Here is an 18379-nt window from a genome sequence, read left to right as displayed (position 1 = left end):
TTAGAGGCTCGTAGACATGTGCATATGGTTAGATATGTTTTGCCTTGTCGGCCTATATTTTGGATTTCATTTTCCTAAGCCTCGTCGGCTTATGTACAATTATATGGGCATAGGTGGCAATGATGATATAAAGGTGTTATTGTCCAATGGGACTAGTACGGTTAATGAGTAGAAATGTATGTTTTATTATGTGACTCACCTCGATGTAAGTGTAAAGGTACGCTAAGGGGTGCCCGGGTGGGCTAGCACCGGGTGCTCGTCGCGGCCCCTAGTCGGGTCGTGACAAAAGTGGTATCAGAGAAGTTCTGTCCTAGGGTGTGTCTACGAGCCGTGTCCAGTAGAGTCTTGGTTATGGGTGTGTTGCGCGCCATACTTATAAACAATAGGCTACGGGCATTTTAGGAATGATTGACCTTCTTTTTCATAACATCGTGCGATAGAGCTATGATATAAGAACTTCCTTCTCCTTAGCCGTGTATTGTGTATTTCAGAGATGCCTGTAAAGAGAAAGGCTACAGCAGCCCAAAAGGGCAAGAAAGTGAAAGAAAAGCGGGCTGAAAGAGTACTGCCAACAGTTGTAGAGGAAAGTGAGCCCCAGAATGCTGTTCAATCTCAGTCCTCCCAGACAGTCCCTATTTCTGAGGAGCGTGAGGGAGCCTCATCCCCAACTCCAGCACCTCCGGCTCCTCCACCGGATTCTTTAGGCCAAGATGTAAAAGAGGCCATTCATTTGCTTACTCAATTGGTTGCTGCTCAGACTCACCGGCAAAGTGCAGGGCAGGGTGATAGGGCTGTTAGTGCAAGGGCCCGTGACTTCATTATCTTAAATCCTCCGGAATTCTTCGGATCAAAGCCGGATGAGGACCCTCAAAATTTTATTGAGGGTATGTTGAGGACGCATCGATTGATACATGTTTTGGACACCGAGTCGGTGGAGTTAGCGTCATATAGATTAAGAGATTTCTCGATCCATTGGTACACGGTTTGGATGGCTTCACGGGGAGCCAATGTACCTCCCCCGGTATGGCAAGAATTTGTTGATGCTTTCCTCCGAAATTATATGCCTCCAGAAGTTCGGCGAGCTAGAGACGATAAGTTCTTGAATTTGAGGCAAGGTAGCATGAGTGCTTTAGAGTATAGTCTCCGCTTCAATTCTTTGGCTAGGTATGCTTCGGCCATGGTAGCGGATATGGGTGACCGAGTGCACCGATTTGTGAAAGGCCTAGGGCCACATTTGATGGATAGGTGCTTGACTATGTCCCTTAAGGACAATATGGATATTGCACGCATTCAGGCCCATGCTCAGAATTTGGAAGAAAATCTACAACAGCAAAGAAGTGAACGCGAACTTGATAGGGAACATGGAAAGAGGGCCAGATATTCTGGGCCGATGAGCGTGTTCAGAGGTGGGCACAGGCAGCAGTTTTCTAGGCATTCAGTCTATTCTATGACCAATGCACCTCCATGGTTTTTAGACCAGAGATTTGATAGATCCACTCATTCCGGGCCGAGTCAGAGCTTTTTGGGATCTCAATTTAGTGGTGATTCGGTCAGGCGAGGTCACACGTGCCACGATGTTTCCAGTGTGGGAAGTTACATTAGGGTCCATGCCGATCGAGGTCCGATGTTTGCTATTCATGTGGTCGACCAGGCCATATTATGCGTGATTAACCCTCAGTTCATGGTAGAGATAGGACCCAGCCATTAGGGTCGGTATCTTCAGCATCTGTACACCCTATGGGGCAAGGTTCACATGCGCCAGTCGGCCATAGTAGAGGCAGAGGGAGAGTTCCCAATTCTAGCAGTCCTCAGCACTGTATTTATGCTTTGGCTGGACGCCAAGATCTTGAGTCTTCTCCTGATATGGTCACAGGTATTTTATCGGTATTCTCTCATGATGTATACATTTTGATTGATCCGGGCTCCACGTTGTCATATGTTACTACGATTGTACTAAGTTCCTCATATGACGAGTAAGCCTATAAAGATAGATGTAATGAATGATGATAACGATGACGATGATGATTGTGATGTTAATAGTATAGATGCTTATGAGCCATTATGTATATGTAACTATGTATGACTATTATGGAACTCCGAGCTTATAAGGCCGGGTAGAATATATATATGATTATGTAACGCGCGCACACCTCTGCAGATGGTACGGATAACCCTGAAGCATTAGTAGGGCCAGGTATGTGTAAACTTGAGTCTTGGTTGGCCAAGTATGTATGAAACACCGAACCTTCGTGGTCGGGCATGCTATTTATATGCTATGGTTATGTATATGAAATAGATATGAGTATGAATACGAATATGATATGGATATGAATATGAATAAGACTATGCATATCAATACGATTATGGACGCAATGTAAATGACTACGGATATGAGTACGGATACGGACATGGATATATCTACACAACTACACGTTAGAAATGGAAAGTCCCTATGAGAGGCAAGTAAGAGTACATGACAATGATACTACTGTCCCCCATCCTATGGTATTTCTCATGTTGCTTATTATGCTTCTATATTGATATTGATCATGCTTTACATACTCAGTAAATTCTTCGTACTGACGTCCTTTTGTTTGTGGACGCTGCGTCATGCCCGCAGGTGGCCAGGGAGACAGACTTGATCCATAGCTACATTCTCAGGGACTACATAGCAGAGCCCCATTTCATTCGGAGCTATAGCTTTTGGTATTGATTCTTTTGTGTACATAATTATGGGCATAGCGGGGTCCTGTACCACCTATATGATATGTTATACTATCCTTAGAGGCTCGTAGACATGTGTATATGGTTAGATATGTTTGGCCTTGTCGGCCTATACTTTGGATTTCATTTTCCTAAGCCTCGTCGGCTTATGTACATTGATATGGGAATAGGTGCCAATGATGATATAAAGGCGTTATTGTCCAATAGGACTAGTACAGTTAATGAGTAGAAATGTATGTTTTATTATGTGGCTCACCTATATGTAAGTGTAAAGGTACGCTAACGGGTGCCCGGGTGGGCTAGCACCGGGTGCTCGTCGTGGCCCCTAGTCGGGTCGTGACAGTTGTGGAGTGTATTAGGAAGCTTGGGGTCTATTTGGTAAGGAGAAAATGAGGTTTAACCCGCAACAGATCAATATATAGCTTGACCACCGCCTCACTTCGACGGAACCGTCGATGTACAACGACAGTCCGTCAATTTTTGACGGCCCGTATCTCCCACCATACATCTCAAAATTGCAATTTGCCAGTTGCATTGGAAAGAAAACTCATTGAAATTCAGTTTACTTTGGTTATGCATACCATAACTCCTCATATTCTAGGAGATACACCCCTCTCTAAATGACCCAAAATTCTGCTAAGTTTTTCCAAAATTTTAACAAACTTAATTTCTTCGATTCACTTGATCCCGGAACCATTAGACACTTGCTTAGCACTTGTGAATAGTATTCCTTAAACTTATAAGGGTTCCGTGACTTCTCTAGGCTTACGTTAGTTTACTTACGACACAAACGACGCGAAAATTTTAGAGGTGTAACGGGATCAATAGCTTTAGCTCGACAAAACAAAACTAACCGATTTGGAACTTGTGTAATTAGCTATGGATAATATCATTTTTTTGATGGAAATGCTTAGAATTTGCTCATGTAGAGCAAGGATTCTTTTCTGGAGAGAGTAAGTCATGATTTGACTTGTGGCATGTGTCTATGTGTTTCTAATGAATCTTGGTGCAAAAGACGGCTTTGGAAGGTGTGAAAGAAGGATTAGTAGAATTAGAATATTTTACCGGTACAGATTAGGTATTTTACCGGTTTAGATTGGGCAATGGTTTGTGGTTACAGCTAAAGAATTGTGTTGACTAGGGGGATATTTATGGAATCAATCGATTGCATACAGAGGTATGGTTATATCAAATTCGGGAATTCAAACGAAGTTTGTTGAAATATACGAGGATCAGTCGTGGAAGAAATATCTGGCATGGAGAAATGGAAATTTGGGTCTAAAGCTAAGTTAAAGAGGATTTTTGTCTGATAAAGTGGATAAACAGTGCTATTGGTGAATTTCTTGCCTGTGGAGGCTTGCATGTGGTTTAAAATGGATATTCCTTGGTTGCTCATCGATTCTCATACTTTTGTTTATCATTCGAGGATGAACGAATGTTTTATTAGTATATGTTGTAACATTTCGTTTGGTTGGTTTAAGCAATACCCTTCTCATAGTTTAGTGTCAATATTTATGACTGGAGGGGATGGGTGACATGGTTTCCGGGATAATCAGGCATGTTTCAGATTGATTTTGATAGTTTTGGAGGTTTCTAAGTGAAAGAAATGGATACGGTTGACCAAACTCAACATTGGGGGTATTTTCATCATCTTCAAAGTTTTATCATTTCCATTAGGTCAGGAATATCATTTATGACTTAGTTGAGCCTTAGGTTCGGGTCCCGAGGAGTTCGGTTGTGTTTTGAGTCGTTCGTTGAGATTTTAAAATTTTAAGGATTTGGAGTTGACCTTGGTCAACACCGGGTCAAGACGACCTCTTTTGGAAATTCTGAGTGCGCGAGCAATTTCGTAGCACCGGTTATACTCAAGTTTCATATTTGGTTTGTGTCGGGGGGGGGGGGGGGGGGATGAGATTCAGGTATTGAATCGAAGATCGGGAAAGTTTGAGATTTTTTTGGTTTTCGGTGTGACCACAATTACGGTGACCGCATTTGCTTGTGCCACATTTGCGGTGGTAGGCTAGTGGGGGTAATGCCGAAATTTCGGCTGTTTGGCCGCTTTTGCAGTCTTTTGTCCGCATTTGCGGTACTATGCTGCATTTGCGGAGCTAGTGGCGCAATTGCGGCAAGACCTGTAGGTGTTATAGAATTTTTTCCCCAATCCGAAAGTCATTTTCCTTTTTCATATCTTGAGTTCTAAAGGTCCATTTTAGGTGGTTTCAAGTTCTACTTTCAATATTCTTCATTAGGGTATGTTTCTAACCTTCATCTAGGCTTTTTTTTATAATTAAAAAAACCACACAACATAGAGTTGTTGGTGCTTTATTAAGAAAATCAAGTTATTTATACAAGGAATCTAGAAAAATCAATAGAAAAAGGAAATCTAGCCTAAGACAAAAGAATGAACAAATCCATGATTTTAGGCTTTAATTCATGATTTCATCCATGATTTTTCATTTCAATCCATGATTTTAGGTACGACAATAAGGGTTTTTCATAATCTGGGTTTTGAATAAATAGTGAAATTGAAGGCTCATTTATGATTAGATTTTCATGAATCTCAGGATTATGACTATTTAGACTATGGGTAATCTAATTCCACACTAAAATTCCAGTTTTACCCTATGGGATAGAGTTTGATTATTTTTTATTCATTTTTGGGTTCTGGACCAAAGTATAGCAATATGGGTATTGTTGGATTCGCATGATCTCGTAGAGCACTAGAGTGACCATGTTGAACTTGATTTCACAATAAATTAGCATTTTGACCTTCGAGGTTTGGAACGGGGTTTTAAGTTGACTTTTCGAACGCGAATCCTTCTTATAGCAATATGGATATTTGTAGAATCATATTTTAGCATAGATTTCATATGTGATAGACTCCGATCACTTAGAAGAACTATGGAAAGGAAAGGCATTGGCTTGAGGGTTCGTGGCTAATGTTCAGCCTCGAGGTAGGTTATGATTTATTTTTTATACTTTGATTAGAGGGCATATGTAGTTTATAAATATTAAAGGGGTATCGGGTGTGATGGGGTCACATCTTTGTGACTACGATGATCACTTGGGTGAGTACTGGTGAATAAATTTAGGTAGCAAGAATGACAGGAAAAGCATGTTGAGTCTTCGAGTGTGGTTGTGGTGATAAATCCACTTACGTTGGTGTGATTGTTGTTTATGTGGGCTATGATAGCCATGTTTAACTAATACTTGTCATGATTGATTTTGCTTACCTCATCGCTCCGTATCTCATATAATTGTGAAAGGAAATTGTTCTAGATTTATGAGTTGACATATGTATCTAGTTTGATTACGCATATTCATACTTGAAATTCATAATGCTGTTGACATAAGATACTATGCTATTGCATTCATTTTCCCATTTATAAGCACATTTGGATAAGTTACGACAAAGGAAGACTACGAAATGATATAAGGATCGGAATGAGGTAAGGTTATTGTTGCTACAGTTAGGCAGTAAAGTCGGGCGGTACAGTGAGTGTCTCACAGTTCAGCAGTAAAGTCGGGTGGTACAGTGAGTGGTCACAGTTCGAAGGGAAAGGACCACGGGCGGTACAATGACATGTATATAGACCTCGCGAGTCCCCCATGGTTCTCCACTAGATGGAATGATCACTAGCTTGTGTGTACCAGGTTGATATTGGTATTGCATTCATGTACTCATATATATTTGTCTCTTATTTTCCTTATATGATGTATGCTAGTCTGTTTTGGTGTGAAATGTGATTCAATTGAGGGGCATATTTGGTGAAGTTAAGTTGAACTGATGCATTGAGTGTTTAACTTCGATCTTTATATTTTGTATATGTGTTCCCTTCGTTGTCAGCCTATGATACCTACGAGTACTGGTGGTTGTACTCATACTACATTTGATGCACTTTCTTTGGGTGCAGACTCTGATCCTTGTTCCAGTACTAGGCCTCATGGCTGATCCCGAGGTGGTCAATTTCAATATTTCAGAGTGAGCCATCAGACACTTCTGCAGCCCTGGATCTCTTGCTATCTTATGATTCTGTTATTTAAATTTTAGATAGTTTTCTATTTTGTGTTTTCAGACTGGCACTGTATTTAGAAGCTCTTGTACAAGTCAGACCAAGTTTTGGGGATTGTAATGATTAAATATTTCCGCACGTATTTTATGTATAAATATTGTTAAGTGGTATTTTTTTCCGTGTTTACTTCTGCTTATTTCTAAAATAGTTAAAGGTTTTGGGGATGGTCCGCCTACCGGGGATAGTGTAGGTGCCATCATGATCCATGAAATGGGTTGTGAAAAATTGGTATCAGAGCCCTTGGTTCACCAGTCTCACAAGTACAAGAGCAGTGTCTAGTAGAGTTTTGCGGATTGGTACGTAGATAATGTGGATGAGTAAAGGTTATTGTTATGCTATTGTGAAAGTATTATTGATGTTTGGGAGTTGATATACGATATGAAGGAATGTCGTATAAATAAAGGAGATGCTGTCCGATTTTCTCTAGTTTTAGTCGTGTATGCTAGCTATCGATTTCTAATGATAGTATGACTTTAATGAAGGTAGAAACGTGAGCTTCGGAGGAGAACTTGCAAGTGTAGAATAGATGAACGAAAAGGTATGTAAGGCTAACCCTTCTTTCATAAGGCATGGTTCTTTGGCCAATCATCTACATCTTCTATAAGTCTATGATATCCTTCAAATGACTCGATCTTCCGAGCTATTCAGCTCACGATTCTTGATATGCTACGATTGTACTAAGTTCCTCATATGACGAGTAAGCCTATAAAGATAGATGTAATGAATGACGATAACGATGAAGATGATGATAGTGATGTTAATAGTATAGATGTTTATGAGCCATTATGTATATGTAACTATGTATGACTATTATGGAACCCCGAGCTTATAAGATCGGGTAGAAAATGTATATGATTATGTAATGCACGCACACCTCTGCAGATGGTACGGATAACCCTGAAGCCTTGGTAGGGATAGGTATGTGTAACCTTGAGCCTTGGTTGGCCAAGTATGTATGAAACACCGTTTTCCGTGTTTACTTCTGCTTATTTCTAAAATAGTTAAAGGTTTTGGGGATGGTCCGCCTACCGGGGATAGTGTAGGTGCCATCATGATCCATGAAATGGGTTGTGAAAAATTGGTATCAGAGCCCTTGGTTCACCAGTCTCACAAGTACAAGAGCAGTGTCTAGTAGAGTTTTGCGGATTGGTACGTAGACGTTCGTACCAATCCTCAAGAGGCTACAAGACATTTAGGAAACTTCCATTCTGTTACACCTCGAAAAAATTTCCGTTGATGCACAAGCGAATAGACTAGTGAAGAGCACGAGCATACGGTATTTCAATAAGTAAAAAATGACATTCGATGACCCTAGTTAAGATTTCAAGGATGTTTGAGATAGGGGAAGAAAGTTTGCCAAGAGAAGGCAAGGCATACGATAGGTATCGAAAAGGAATTATGAGTAACAAGTTAACGAGGATTTAATAATGCTTTGGAGAAGAGTTATAACGTCCCTTAGATTGTTAGTGAGGTGATAAACAAGTGCTAAGAAGGTTCCATAAGGATTGGAGATCAAAAGAGTCGACGAGAACGAACTTCGGAAAACTGGGGATTATACGGCCAAACATACTGGCCGTATAAAACATACGGGCCGTATGTTGGACCGTACATTCAGCCCATATTGGCACCTCTCTCTGGACCAAATCTACGGCCAGACATACGGTCAGTATAATTTATACGGACCGTATGTTGGTTCGTAGAACTGGTCGGGACAGAATTTCGTGTATTTAATAAGGGATCCAAGTTACATTTATTTCATTTCCCTATCACACCCCTTCTCTCTAAAACATCTCTCTACATTTCTCCCACAAGAATTCAAGAGATATTAGTGATCAACAACATCAAACTAAGTGAATCAAGTGTAAGAAACCTATTAAAGATCATCCAAGTCAAGAAATCTCATTGGAGATGAACTAGGGTTTTGGCTCAAGTGAAGTATTTCCACCCAAAGCTTGTTCCTACAACATCTAAGGTAAGATTTATGGTATTTCCATGTTGTTTAAGATATTTGAAAGTTGAAACACTTGGATTGTAGAAGGATATAGAAAAATGGGTCACGAATGTGGAAATAGTGTCATTTTGAGTAATAGCTTGAATTGAGTCATGATTCTTGATGTGTTATGATGTGGATATGTTATAAATGATGTTAAGAACATGGGGTAGACATTGTATATTAATGAATGTAAATGTGTGTTATGACCATGGATATGGATAATTGGAAGTGAATTGAGAGATATGGATAATGTGGATGAATAAAGACTATTGTTATGATATTGTGAATGTATTATTGATGTTTGGGAGTTGATATATGATATGGAGGAATGTCGTATAAATAATGCAGATGCTGTCCAATTTTCTCTAGTTTCAGTCGTGTATGCTAGCCATCGATTTCTAATGATAGTATGACTCTAATGAAGGTAGAAACATGAGCATGGAAGGAGAACGTGCAAGTGTAGAATAGTTGAACGGGAAGGTATGTAAGGCTAACCCTTCTTTGATAAGGCATGGTTCTTTGGTCAATCATCTAAATCTTCTATAAGTCTATGATGTCCGCCAAATGATTCTATCTTCTGAGCTATTAAGCTCATGATTCTTGATATATATTACGATTGTACTAAATTCCTCATATGACGAATAATCCTATAAGGATAGATGTAATGAACGATGATAATGATAACGACGATAATAGCGATGACAATAACGATGACGATGATGATAGTGATGATAATAGTAAAGATGCTTATGAGCTATTATGTATATGTGCCTATGTATGACTATTATGGAACCTCGAGCTTATAAGGCCGGGTAGAATGTATATATTTATGTAACGCGCGCGCACCTCTGCAGTTGGATACGGATAACCCTGAAGCCTTGGTAGGGCCAGGTATGTGTAACCCTGAAGCCTTGGTTGAGCAGGTATGTATATGATATAAATATGTATATGATATGGATATGTACATGATAGGGATATGTATATGATATAGATATGAGTATGAATATGGACATGATACGAATATGAATAAGAATAGGCATATGAATACGATTATGGATACAAAATGTAAATGAGTACGGATATGAATACGGAGACGGATACGGACGTATGTACACAATAACGCACTAGAAATGGAAAGTCCCTATGAAAGGCATGTAAGTGCTTATCACGTTGATACTACTACCTCCCATCTTATGTTATTTCTTATGTTGCTTATTATGCTTCTATATTGATATTGATCATGCTTTACATACTCAGTACATTCTTCGTACTGACGTCCTTTTGTTTGTGGACGTTGCGTCATGCCCGCAGGTGGCCAGGGAGACAGGCTTGATCCATAGCTATATTTTCTCAGGGACTACATAGCGGAGCTCCACTTCATTCAGAGCTATAGCTTTTTGGTATTGATTCTTTTGTGTATATATTTATTGGCATAACGGGGTCCTGTCCCACCTATATGATATGACATACTCTCCTTAGAGGCTCTTACACATGTGTATATGGTTAGATGTGTTCGGCCTTGTCGGCCTAAATTTTGGACGTCATTTTGTTAGCCTCGTCGGCTTATGTACATTGATATGGGCATAGTTGCTAATGTTGATATAAAGGTATTGTTGTCCAATGATATTATTATGATTGACGAATAGAAATGTATGATTTTATATGTGGCTCACCTAGACGTAAATGTAAAGGTATGTTAAGAGGTGCCCGGCCGGGCTAGCACCGGGTGCCCGTCGCGGCCCTCCGGTTGGGTCGTGACACATTCTTTCGTTATTAGCGTGCGAGTTTGTTTAAATTGGAATATGAATTTCATTGTTCTTTTCTCTCACTGATGGTGGGGGCACGCTCTTGAATCTGCACGCGGGGTGCTTGATATGACGTTGCACGGTATGGTACGAGATGTTTCATTGTGATACGGGTGCTTGACCAAGTTCAGTTTTCAGCTATGATTTGAAGACTCAGTTAAGTGGGGTTATGATTAAGACTCCTTGGTTCCGTGATATCCCTGGAAAATGGGAGTGATACTGCAGAGAACTGCATGATTTCCATGTTTGCAACGATTAGTTGCTCGGAAGTCGAGGAAGTGAAATTATGGCTTGACAAGAATGGCTCGCTCAAGGTGTGATTGGAGTGGGGAAGCTTCAGCGTCGTCTAAGTTTATTATGATAGTTTTGTGGCATTAGTATATCAACGTCAAGTCAACAAATTAGCAATGGAAGATTATAGATATCGATATCAGAAAACAAGTGTAAGCTTGGGGAGGATCGTCTGGTTTGACAAGAGGATAGTGACCATGTTAATACTATGAGGGGAAGCTTTACATAAAACATGAACCACGACCTTTGAGATGCGGTGTGAGGGAGTAAGGCTTGTTAGGAAATAATTGTAAAGAGTCTTTTGTTGTCTTATGGGATAGAAAAGTGATGAAGAGAATTTGAAATTGATCGATCTCCAGTATATGAAGCGGACAATTTGTATCTGACGCGTTTGCCAGGATAGGATACAAGATGTGCGAAGGTAGTTGGTGGGTAAGGTTATGTAAAGGTAAGTTGAGCTTGGCCATGATTGAATGCTGGCGATGGAGTAAGAACTAGTGATTTAGGGGTTCTTTGAGGAATTGACTATCGGCTTTAGGTCAAGTGGGGAAAGCTACTTGTGACGAATGAATCTTAAGGGAATAGGCAGTTGTCAATCTTCAGTAAAATGTGTATCTATAGGGTCGTTTGGTGTCTCGGGGGATGGTGATAAGGAGGAGACATTTTGGGCTATGAATTTGTAGATTTTGGTGAGATATACTGCAATTGTCGGATGGGAAAGGATGATACGTGATATTAGCATGGCATCTTCCAAGGTTATAGTGTCAGAAGTGGGATAAGTCCTTAGGTAGTCGTGGTAAGAGACTATTCTATTTATGTAGTGGAGGTAAAGGTTTAAGAATTAGTTGGTATGCTTGACTACATCGTAGGATGCTGGGGGGAAATGATTGGTAATGGGGGTGACTCTAGCGAAGGACCAGTGTGAGTTTTACCAGTGGAGTAGTTATCGGCAATTGCACCTAAGTTTGGGCAAGGGATGTGGGTATTGCATATGATGTTAATACTCAGCATGTTTCTACAGTTACTGGTAGTGTGACTCTGTGGAGTTGACAAAATTAGAGGAATCGACTACATTTACTGGTTAATACTCGGCACGTTTCTACAGTTACTGGTAGTGTGACAGAGTAAAAAACTCATACATTATTAGACATAGAAGATAACAAAATTACTATATTTAGGCACCCCGGTGATCAACTATTCAATTGCAGAGTACGTTTATAACTTTGAGAAGTCACCGAGAATTTATTTTTTTGTCTAAAATATTTGCTACAATTAGCATAGTAGAATGGGAATCGGAAGCACGATTTCTACCAGAATTAGTCCAAATGTTCTATACCCAACATCCTTTTCCTTGCTTTGCTTCTTTTCCCTTAAAATAACTGCCATTATCATTTCCAACATGTAATATTTAATGACAATCAAGGGACCACTAAAAGAGGCTAAAGTGAAAAGGTGAATCGAAAGAATTTGCAACGTCGAGAATAAAACTAGTGATCTTTTATAAGAGAACCCTACACTTGAGCTAAATTAGCATGTTGCTAGAAGTACCCCTGCAACTTTGGCAGAATTCATGTGCTCTAATTAACAATAGATATATACAAGATGATATTTGAGTTGGTACTTTGAAATAAGTATGATACAAAATGACACAGTTAAAGACAGTGGGCCAAAAAGCTCAATCGCATTGAGAGCTGAGAATTATCATCGTTCTCGTGGGGATTTTGTACCTTCTGAAACACGAGAGGCGTGTTTTGTCCTAACACTGCCTGGAAATGAAGATTCAGATTTGTGTCGAGTTTTAGACACCTTTTTTCGATCTCCAAATGGACGACCAGACATATACTTAGAAGGAAGCTGTTCTAAAGCACTCAACACAAATGACATATCTGGTCTACCCCTTGCTTCAGGATGTACACAATGCAATGCAAGAGTTGCTGCTATTGTAGCTGCTTTTCGAAGATATTGCCCTTCTAACTTAGTGTCCATAATCCTAAACAACTTTTTCTTATCATGCAAGTAAGGTGTTGCCCACTCGATCAGATTTTGCTCTGCACCAGTTTTCCTTTTATCCATTACACGACGACCAGTAAGTAGCTCAAGTAAAACAACCCCAAAGCTATAAACATCACATTTTGTTGTTAGTTTACCTGCAAAGGCCATACAGTTAGCGTAAACCCATAAATAACTAGTATTTCCTAACCATATATATGACAAGATAAATGAGAGACATGAATTGGCTAAACGCATTCCTACAAAGGTAAAATGTACTGACATCATTTTGTTCCTCAGAAATCAAAGCTAAAAGGGGTATATTAGAATTGCAACTAGTGACACTCTAATATACAATGAATGGACACAATTGTGAACCTCTTCGTTCACCTTCATGGACAGTAATGATAAAAGTTCAAAGAGTCAAACACATAAACTGAATAATAACTAGAAGTGTTGAAACACACTGCTATTATAGATGATCATCATTCCACAAGAAACAAAACTTTGAGTAAGAGAGAACCTATTAACAAAGTTTTAAAGAAGAGACTAATTTTGTATTTTATGGTATGCTCTTTGTTGACACAACCAAGCTATAGAGCCTGAAAATCAAACCCGAATTTCACCTAAATGACGATATGTGTTCATAGAGGTGAATGATTGAGTTAAAGAATCAAAATCCTATTGGCAAGTTTTAGCATCATATGAACACTTTGGGTGAATGGAAATGCAATCAGGAATATAACGATATAAAGCAACACCAATAGAAAAAACCTCTACTTGAATGAAAATAAGAAATAAGTAAAACCTGTAGCAAGATATTCAGGAGCAGTATATCCTTGAGTACCCATAACTTGAGTAGACACATGAGAATGATCGCCGGTTGGACCAGATTTTGCCAAGCCAAAATCTGAAAGTTTTGCATTAAATTCCTACACGAAGAAAAAAAGAACTTCATCCATCCATCCGCCAATCAACCATATATGTTGGCCTCAGTTAAACCCATAAAGGAAAATGAAATCTAAGGCAACCTGGTTATAGCCATGAAAGAAAAGTAATTCTTGAGCATACCATGTCTAAAAGGATGTTAGAAGCTTTAAAGTCACGATATATAACTTGTGGTTCTGCATCATGCAAAAAAGAAAGTCCCCGCGCAGCGGCTATGGCAACTTTAATCCTTGTTACCCATGGAAGTACTGATGCACTCTCTGCAACCAGACAATTTCAGGTCAATAGACTTGAACTTCAAAGAACATCTCATGGTGTTGTTATCTCATCCATAAAATGTCAGGTATTGGCTAAAGGCTAAAAGAGGTGACCAGATAAACCTGGATTTCCTTGGAACTCCAAATGCAATAATATTTGATGGAAAATTAGATTTTAAGGAAAGTGGATTAGGACAAAATTTTGAGATGGATAATGCTAGTATGTTTTTCGAGTTGCATCCGATATCCAAGCAAGTAAAAAACAGAAAATTCACCTAGCTGAGCCAATCTCCTTCTATCATCTCTTCTGAATTGTGAACCATAAAATCTAAACAGATATATCACCTTATATATCTCTAGATCTTCTTACAATCTCCTTTTATTGGGATGATTGATATTGAAAACCCTTGAAAATTTTGCCTACTCTAATGTATGTTTGTGAATTCGACAATATAAAAAAGTTCTAATATCTATCGTAGTACATTTATAATGCAATGACTTCCATTGTTAAATCGTGGAATGTAAAATCTTTTGAAGATAATGGAAAGTGTGCGCAAGTGAACTGATTTCGAATCACTTCCATTCACATGGTCTCAAGAGAAGTTGAAGGAATATGAAAATCAAGACTCACTTCGAAACAAATGGTTCTCCAAGCTCCCTCTAGGCATAAATTCATATATTAATAGCCGGTTTTCACCTTCCAAGCAGAATCCAATAAGTTTGACCAAGTTTGGATGACGAAATTGCCCAAGATAATTCACTTCTGACTATAGGAAGAAACCCATTAACAAACTTAACGGGAATAGAAAAACAAATTCGTTAACGAACAAATTAAAGGATAACCCACCAGCCACTCCTTATGGCCCTGCAAACCTCGAGGCTTGAGCTTTTTGACTGCAACTCCAAGTCCTGATCCAGGTGTCGTAGCAGTAAGGGTCTCCTCACATAGCCATCCCTTATAAACATAACCAAATCCTCCTTCACCAAGAAGGCAATCACGATGGAAATTGCTGGTAGCCTTTGCAAGTTCGGAGAGCAAAAGAGCTCTTAGATAAGGAGATGATAGTATTTCACTCTCAGACCTTGGACTTGGTACAATCCCTGTTCTCTTTTTTCTAGTTGAATTCTGGTCTGGAACAGGCAAAGGGTGACTAGCATGTTTTGTGGCTCCTGAATAATATCCATATTCTGGGTAAAGCAAATACACGTGTCAGCCTCGGAGATGTTTGATCTTTTATGGAAAAACAAGAACAAAGTATGCAATGACTGGTGACATATTTTCCAGATACAAATAACTAGTGGTTATCCCCACTTTGCTAAATCTTATAAGACAAAATGTTGATGTAATACATAATGCACAACACAAACAAGAAATTATGCAAATGTCCAAGGGTAATATGTCTTCAGCAAATTAAGTGTGTTGCTTCGTCATTAAAAATTAAATTGCTTAATATATCTTGTTCATACAACAATTAAGAAGGATGAGTTAATTCCTCAAAAAGTCATCGAGCCATGTAATCATGTAACTTCTAGGCTTAGCTGAAGTCGTCATACAACTGGTCTCACAGGTAATTATCACTCTCTTTTTTTCCATATTATTTGTTTCTTAGCAGCTTCATAAAACACTTCTATCTAGTGTTTCATATTTTACGCCACAATTTGGTTTAAACTTTGAAACCGATAGCAAAATTTATTCCTTGTAGCAGATATGTACAGCTTCTTATGTCAAAATAGTTTCCGAGTCTTGAATTCCTCCTCTTTAGCGAATGACCTTTCTAATGCAGTTAATAAGCAACCTTTCTTTCACTTTATTTCAATTTAAAGTTCCCTAAGGATCCGGGTGAACTAGTGGTTTAATGTTATAAAAAAGATACTCATTGATGATAGTAGAATGATAATCTTGGTTTGTTAGCTAGCAGTTTCATCATTAGGAGAGAACAAGTACCTGGTTCTTCTAATTATACCATAGTTTCTTGAAATGGTATGACAAAATGTTGGCTTGCTTATATGATTTTCCGATGAATTTTGAAATTAGTTTTCCGGTTGGAGTTATTTCTAAGAGACTATCTATAAGTTGAGTGACCTTATAGTGACAAATATTTGTTTAGTGACTTTGACGGGGAAAATTGTAAGTTCGACAACCATTAGAGGAATTAACTCAGATAAAGGAAGTAGGCAAAATGAATTAGTTAAGAGAATATATTCCTCATTGTCGACAAAATATTTGTAGGAAAAACAAAGAGTAGTTAAATTAGAATCTCTTTGCAGTCAATTATTGAGTCTTGAACAGGAATCTCTTGCAGTTTCTAATATACAAAGGAGCATAATCACATATCTGAGTGGCTGTTAACACATCTATTTTATTTAGTGTAGATACCGCAACTTGTTAGACAAAACAAAGAAAAGAATGTGCATCTTAAACCCAACTAAAATGCACACAGGTTTTAAAATATGAATTATAACCTAACAAACAAAGAAAGGAAAAACAAGAACAACTCTGTGAAGTAGTTATGTCAGCTATATGAATCCTCAATATCCATTCTGGGTTTTATTTGTATCAGTTTTATTCCAATTATTTTTTTTTCCTTATAAACAGCATAACTAAAAAGCAAAAAACAAAAAAAAACATCAAATCTTCTCCATGACCCCATTATTATATCGTAATAACAAAAAATTCGAGGTGATTTCTTCCCATTATGTTCAAGTCATGGTGGACAGAGAAACTTGATACTTGTAAGGCAGGTAACATGCACATATAATTGTCGAGCCGAGCTCAAACTGGTCCCAATATCACTATAAGAATAATTAAATAAATAATAAAACAATTTACAAAAGAAGAGATTGAAATTGCATGTGAAGAATAATACCACCGGTTTCTATAAAAGCTTTAGGGAGTCCTGCAACTTTGTCACTCTTGTGGACACAACAGGTCATCCAGTTGCCCATACCCACAAATATTTTTAATCAAAAAATGTATTATACAAAATTGGCTCTTTGTCCTCCATATCTATTGCATGGGCAGAAGGAGAAGATGAAGAACAAGGAGAGCATTGATAGAACCCAAAAACAAAAAAATTTTTGAATTTTTCTGCAGTAACAGGGTAATAAATGAGAGGTTAGATGAATGAGAAAATTAGCCTTTGGTTGTGCGTTATTAACGCGAGACATGCAAAGGGTCAAAGCTGACTTGGAGGGCATATCTCTTTGTATTATCATATGATATGATTAAACACTACTTTCCCCCTTGTTAATTTAGTTTAGAGAGTTAATTCCTTGATGGTCATTCATGTTTTAGAAACTTCTTATTAAAATTATTTTTATTTTTTTGAGTAATAAAATCATTCAATTATTACTATTCTTTGAAACAATAAAAAACACCATTAAAGCCTCATTCTCTCCTAATTAACGTGTCAATTAAAGCCTCAGTCTTTTTAATAATAAATCTATTTAACTCAAATATACCATAGCCATTAAATTTAACTCATGTCTTATACTCAAAAATGAAACATTATGCAGTAGAATCTAATATGTAATGGCCTATCAAGTTAGTTCCAACATTTTACAGGATGTCAAGACCTGTCTTCTTAAATTAATTGATAAAAACATTGCCGCATATCGAGATATATTTTATTGATTAACAAATTTAATTTTTTAAATCCCCAAGTTTGAACACATGTGAGAACACACATATTATTGAGCTAAAACAAAATTAACATAAGTTTCAAACTCTAGAGCTGCTAGTAAACATAAGTTGACGCTCTCTTCTCTCTCTTCCAAAATACGAAAATAAACCCTAAACGCATAAATTTCATGGCCACGGCCGGCGGCTGGTTTTCCTACCACCCTACCTTCCACCATTACATCGAATAACAATCCTAAACCCAATCATGTTACCGTGTTACAACCACCGATGCAAGAAGAAGATTTTCCCTTTAAACCTATTACATATCTGCATGGTGAATCGACTATTGCATGGACAAATAAAGAGTTTGCTACATTCTCGGGACGCCAAAACATGGAATATACGATAATTGCAAAATTATCATTCGGGCGACCCGATTTGGAAGAATTGGAAAGAGTTATTCCGACACAATTGGATATTAAAGGTCCATGTAATATTGGATTTTTAGAAGAGAGACACATCCTAATACGACTATCTTTACTTGAAGACTACGTTGCTTTTACTTCAAGTGTGTGGGATCTACAATTCAAGGATATTCCCTATAAGGTTTCTACGATGGGATCCATGGTTTAATCCAGAAGAGGAGACCACGATCTCAGTTGCATGGATCTGTTTTC

The 18379-nt window shown here is 38.3% G+C and overlaps 1 protein-coding gene across 1 annotated transcript; it reads right to left on the bottom strand.

Annotated features, from left to right (window-relative positions):
• Positions 1-12550: 12550 nt before the first annotated feature.
• LOC132603477 (probable serine/threonine-protein kinase PBL3) lies at positions 12551-17118 on the bottom strand. Its single transcript, XM_060316572.1, has 6 exons — positions 16948-17118; positions 14928-15268; positions 14712-14847; positions 13947-14083; positions 13684-13807; positions 12551-13033 (listed from the first exon to the last, which is right to left on the bottom strand). The coding sequence occupies exons 1-6, from the start codon at positions 17024-17026 to the stop codon at positions 12588-12590; spliced, it is 1263 nt and encodes a 420-aa protein (XP_060172555.1). The 5' UTR covers positions 17027-17118; the 3' UTR covers positions 12551-12587.
• Between the last annotated feature and the right edge of the window lie 1261 nt (positions 17119-18379).

This window comes from Lycium barbarum, chromosome 7 (genome assembly GCF_019175385.1).
Source record: "Lycium barbarum isolate Lr01 chromosome 7, ASM1917538v2, whole genome shotgun sequence".
Classification (NCBI taxonomy): Eukaryota; Viridiplantae; Streptophyta; class Magnoliopsida; order Solanales; family Solanaceae; genus Lycium; species Lycium barbarum.
This window is presented reverse-complemented; position numbering and strand designations above follow the sequence as displayed.

What these genes read in the sequence shown, in the direction of transcription:
- LOC132603477 (XM_060316572.1), bottom strand. Translation starts at nt 17,026, where the DNA reads ATGGGCAACTGGATGACCTGTTGTGTCCACAAGAGTGACAAAGTTGCA. An exon ending in AGCTTTTATAGAAACCGGTG is followed by an intron (nt 15,269 to 16,947) that starts GTATTATTCTTC and finishes TGCTTTACCCAG; the next exon opens with AATATGGATATTATTCAGGA. An exon ending in GGAGAACCATTTGTTTCGAA is followed by an intron (nt 14,084 to 14,711) that starts GTGAGTCTTGAT and finishes GTCTGGTTGCAG; the next exon opens with AGAGTGCATCAGTACTTCCA.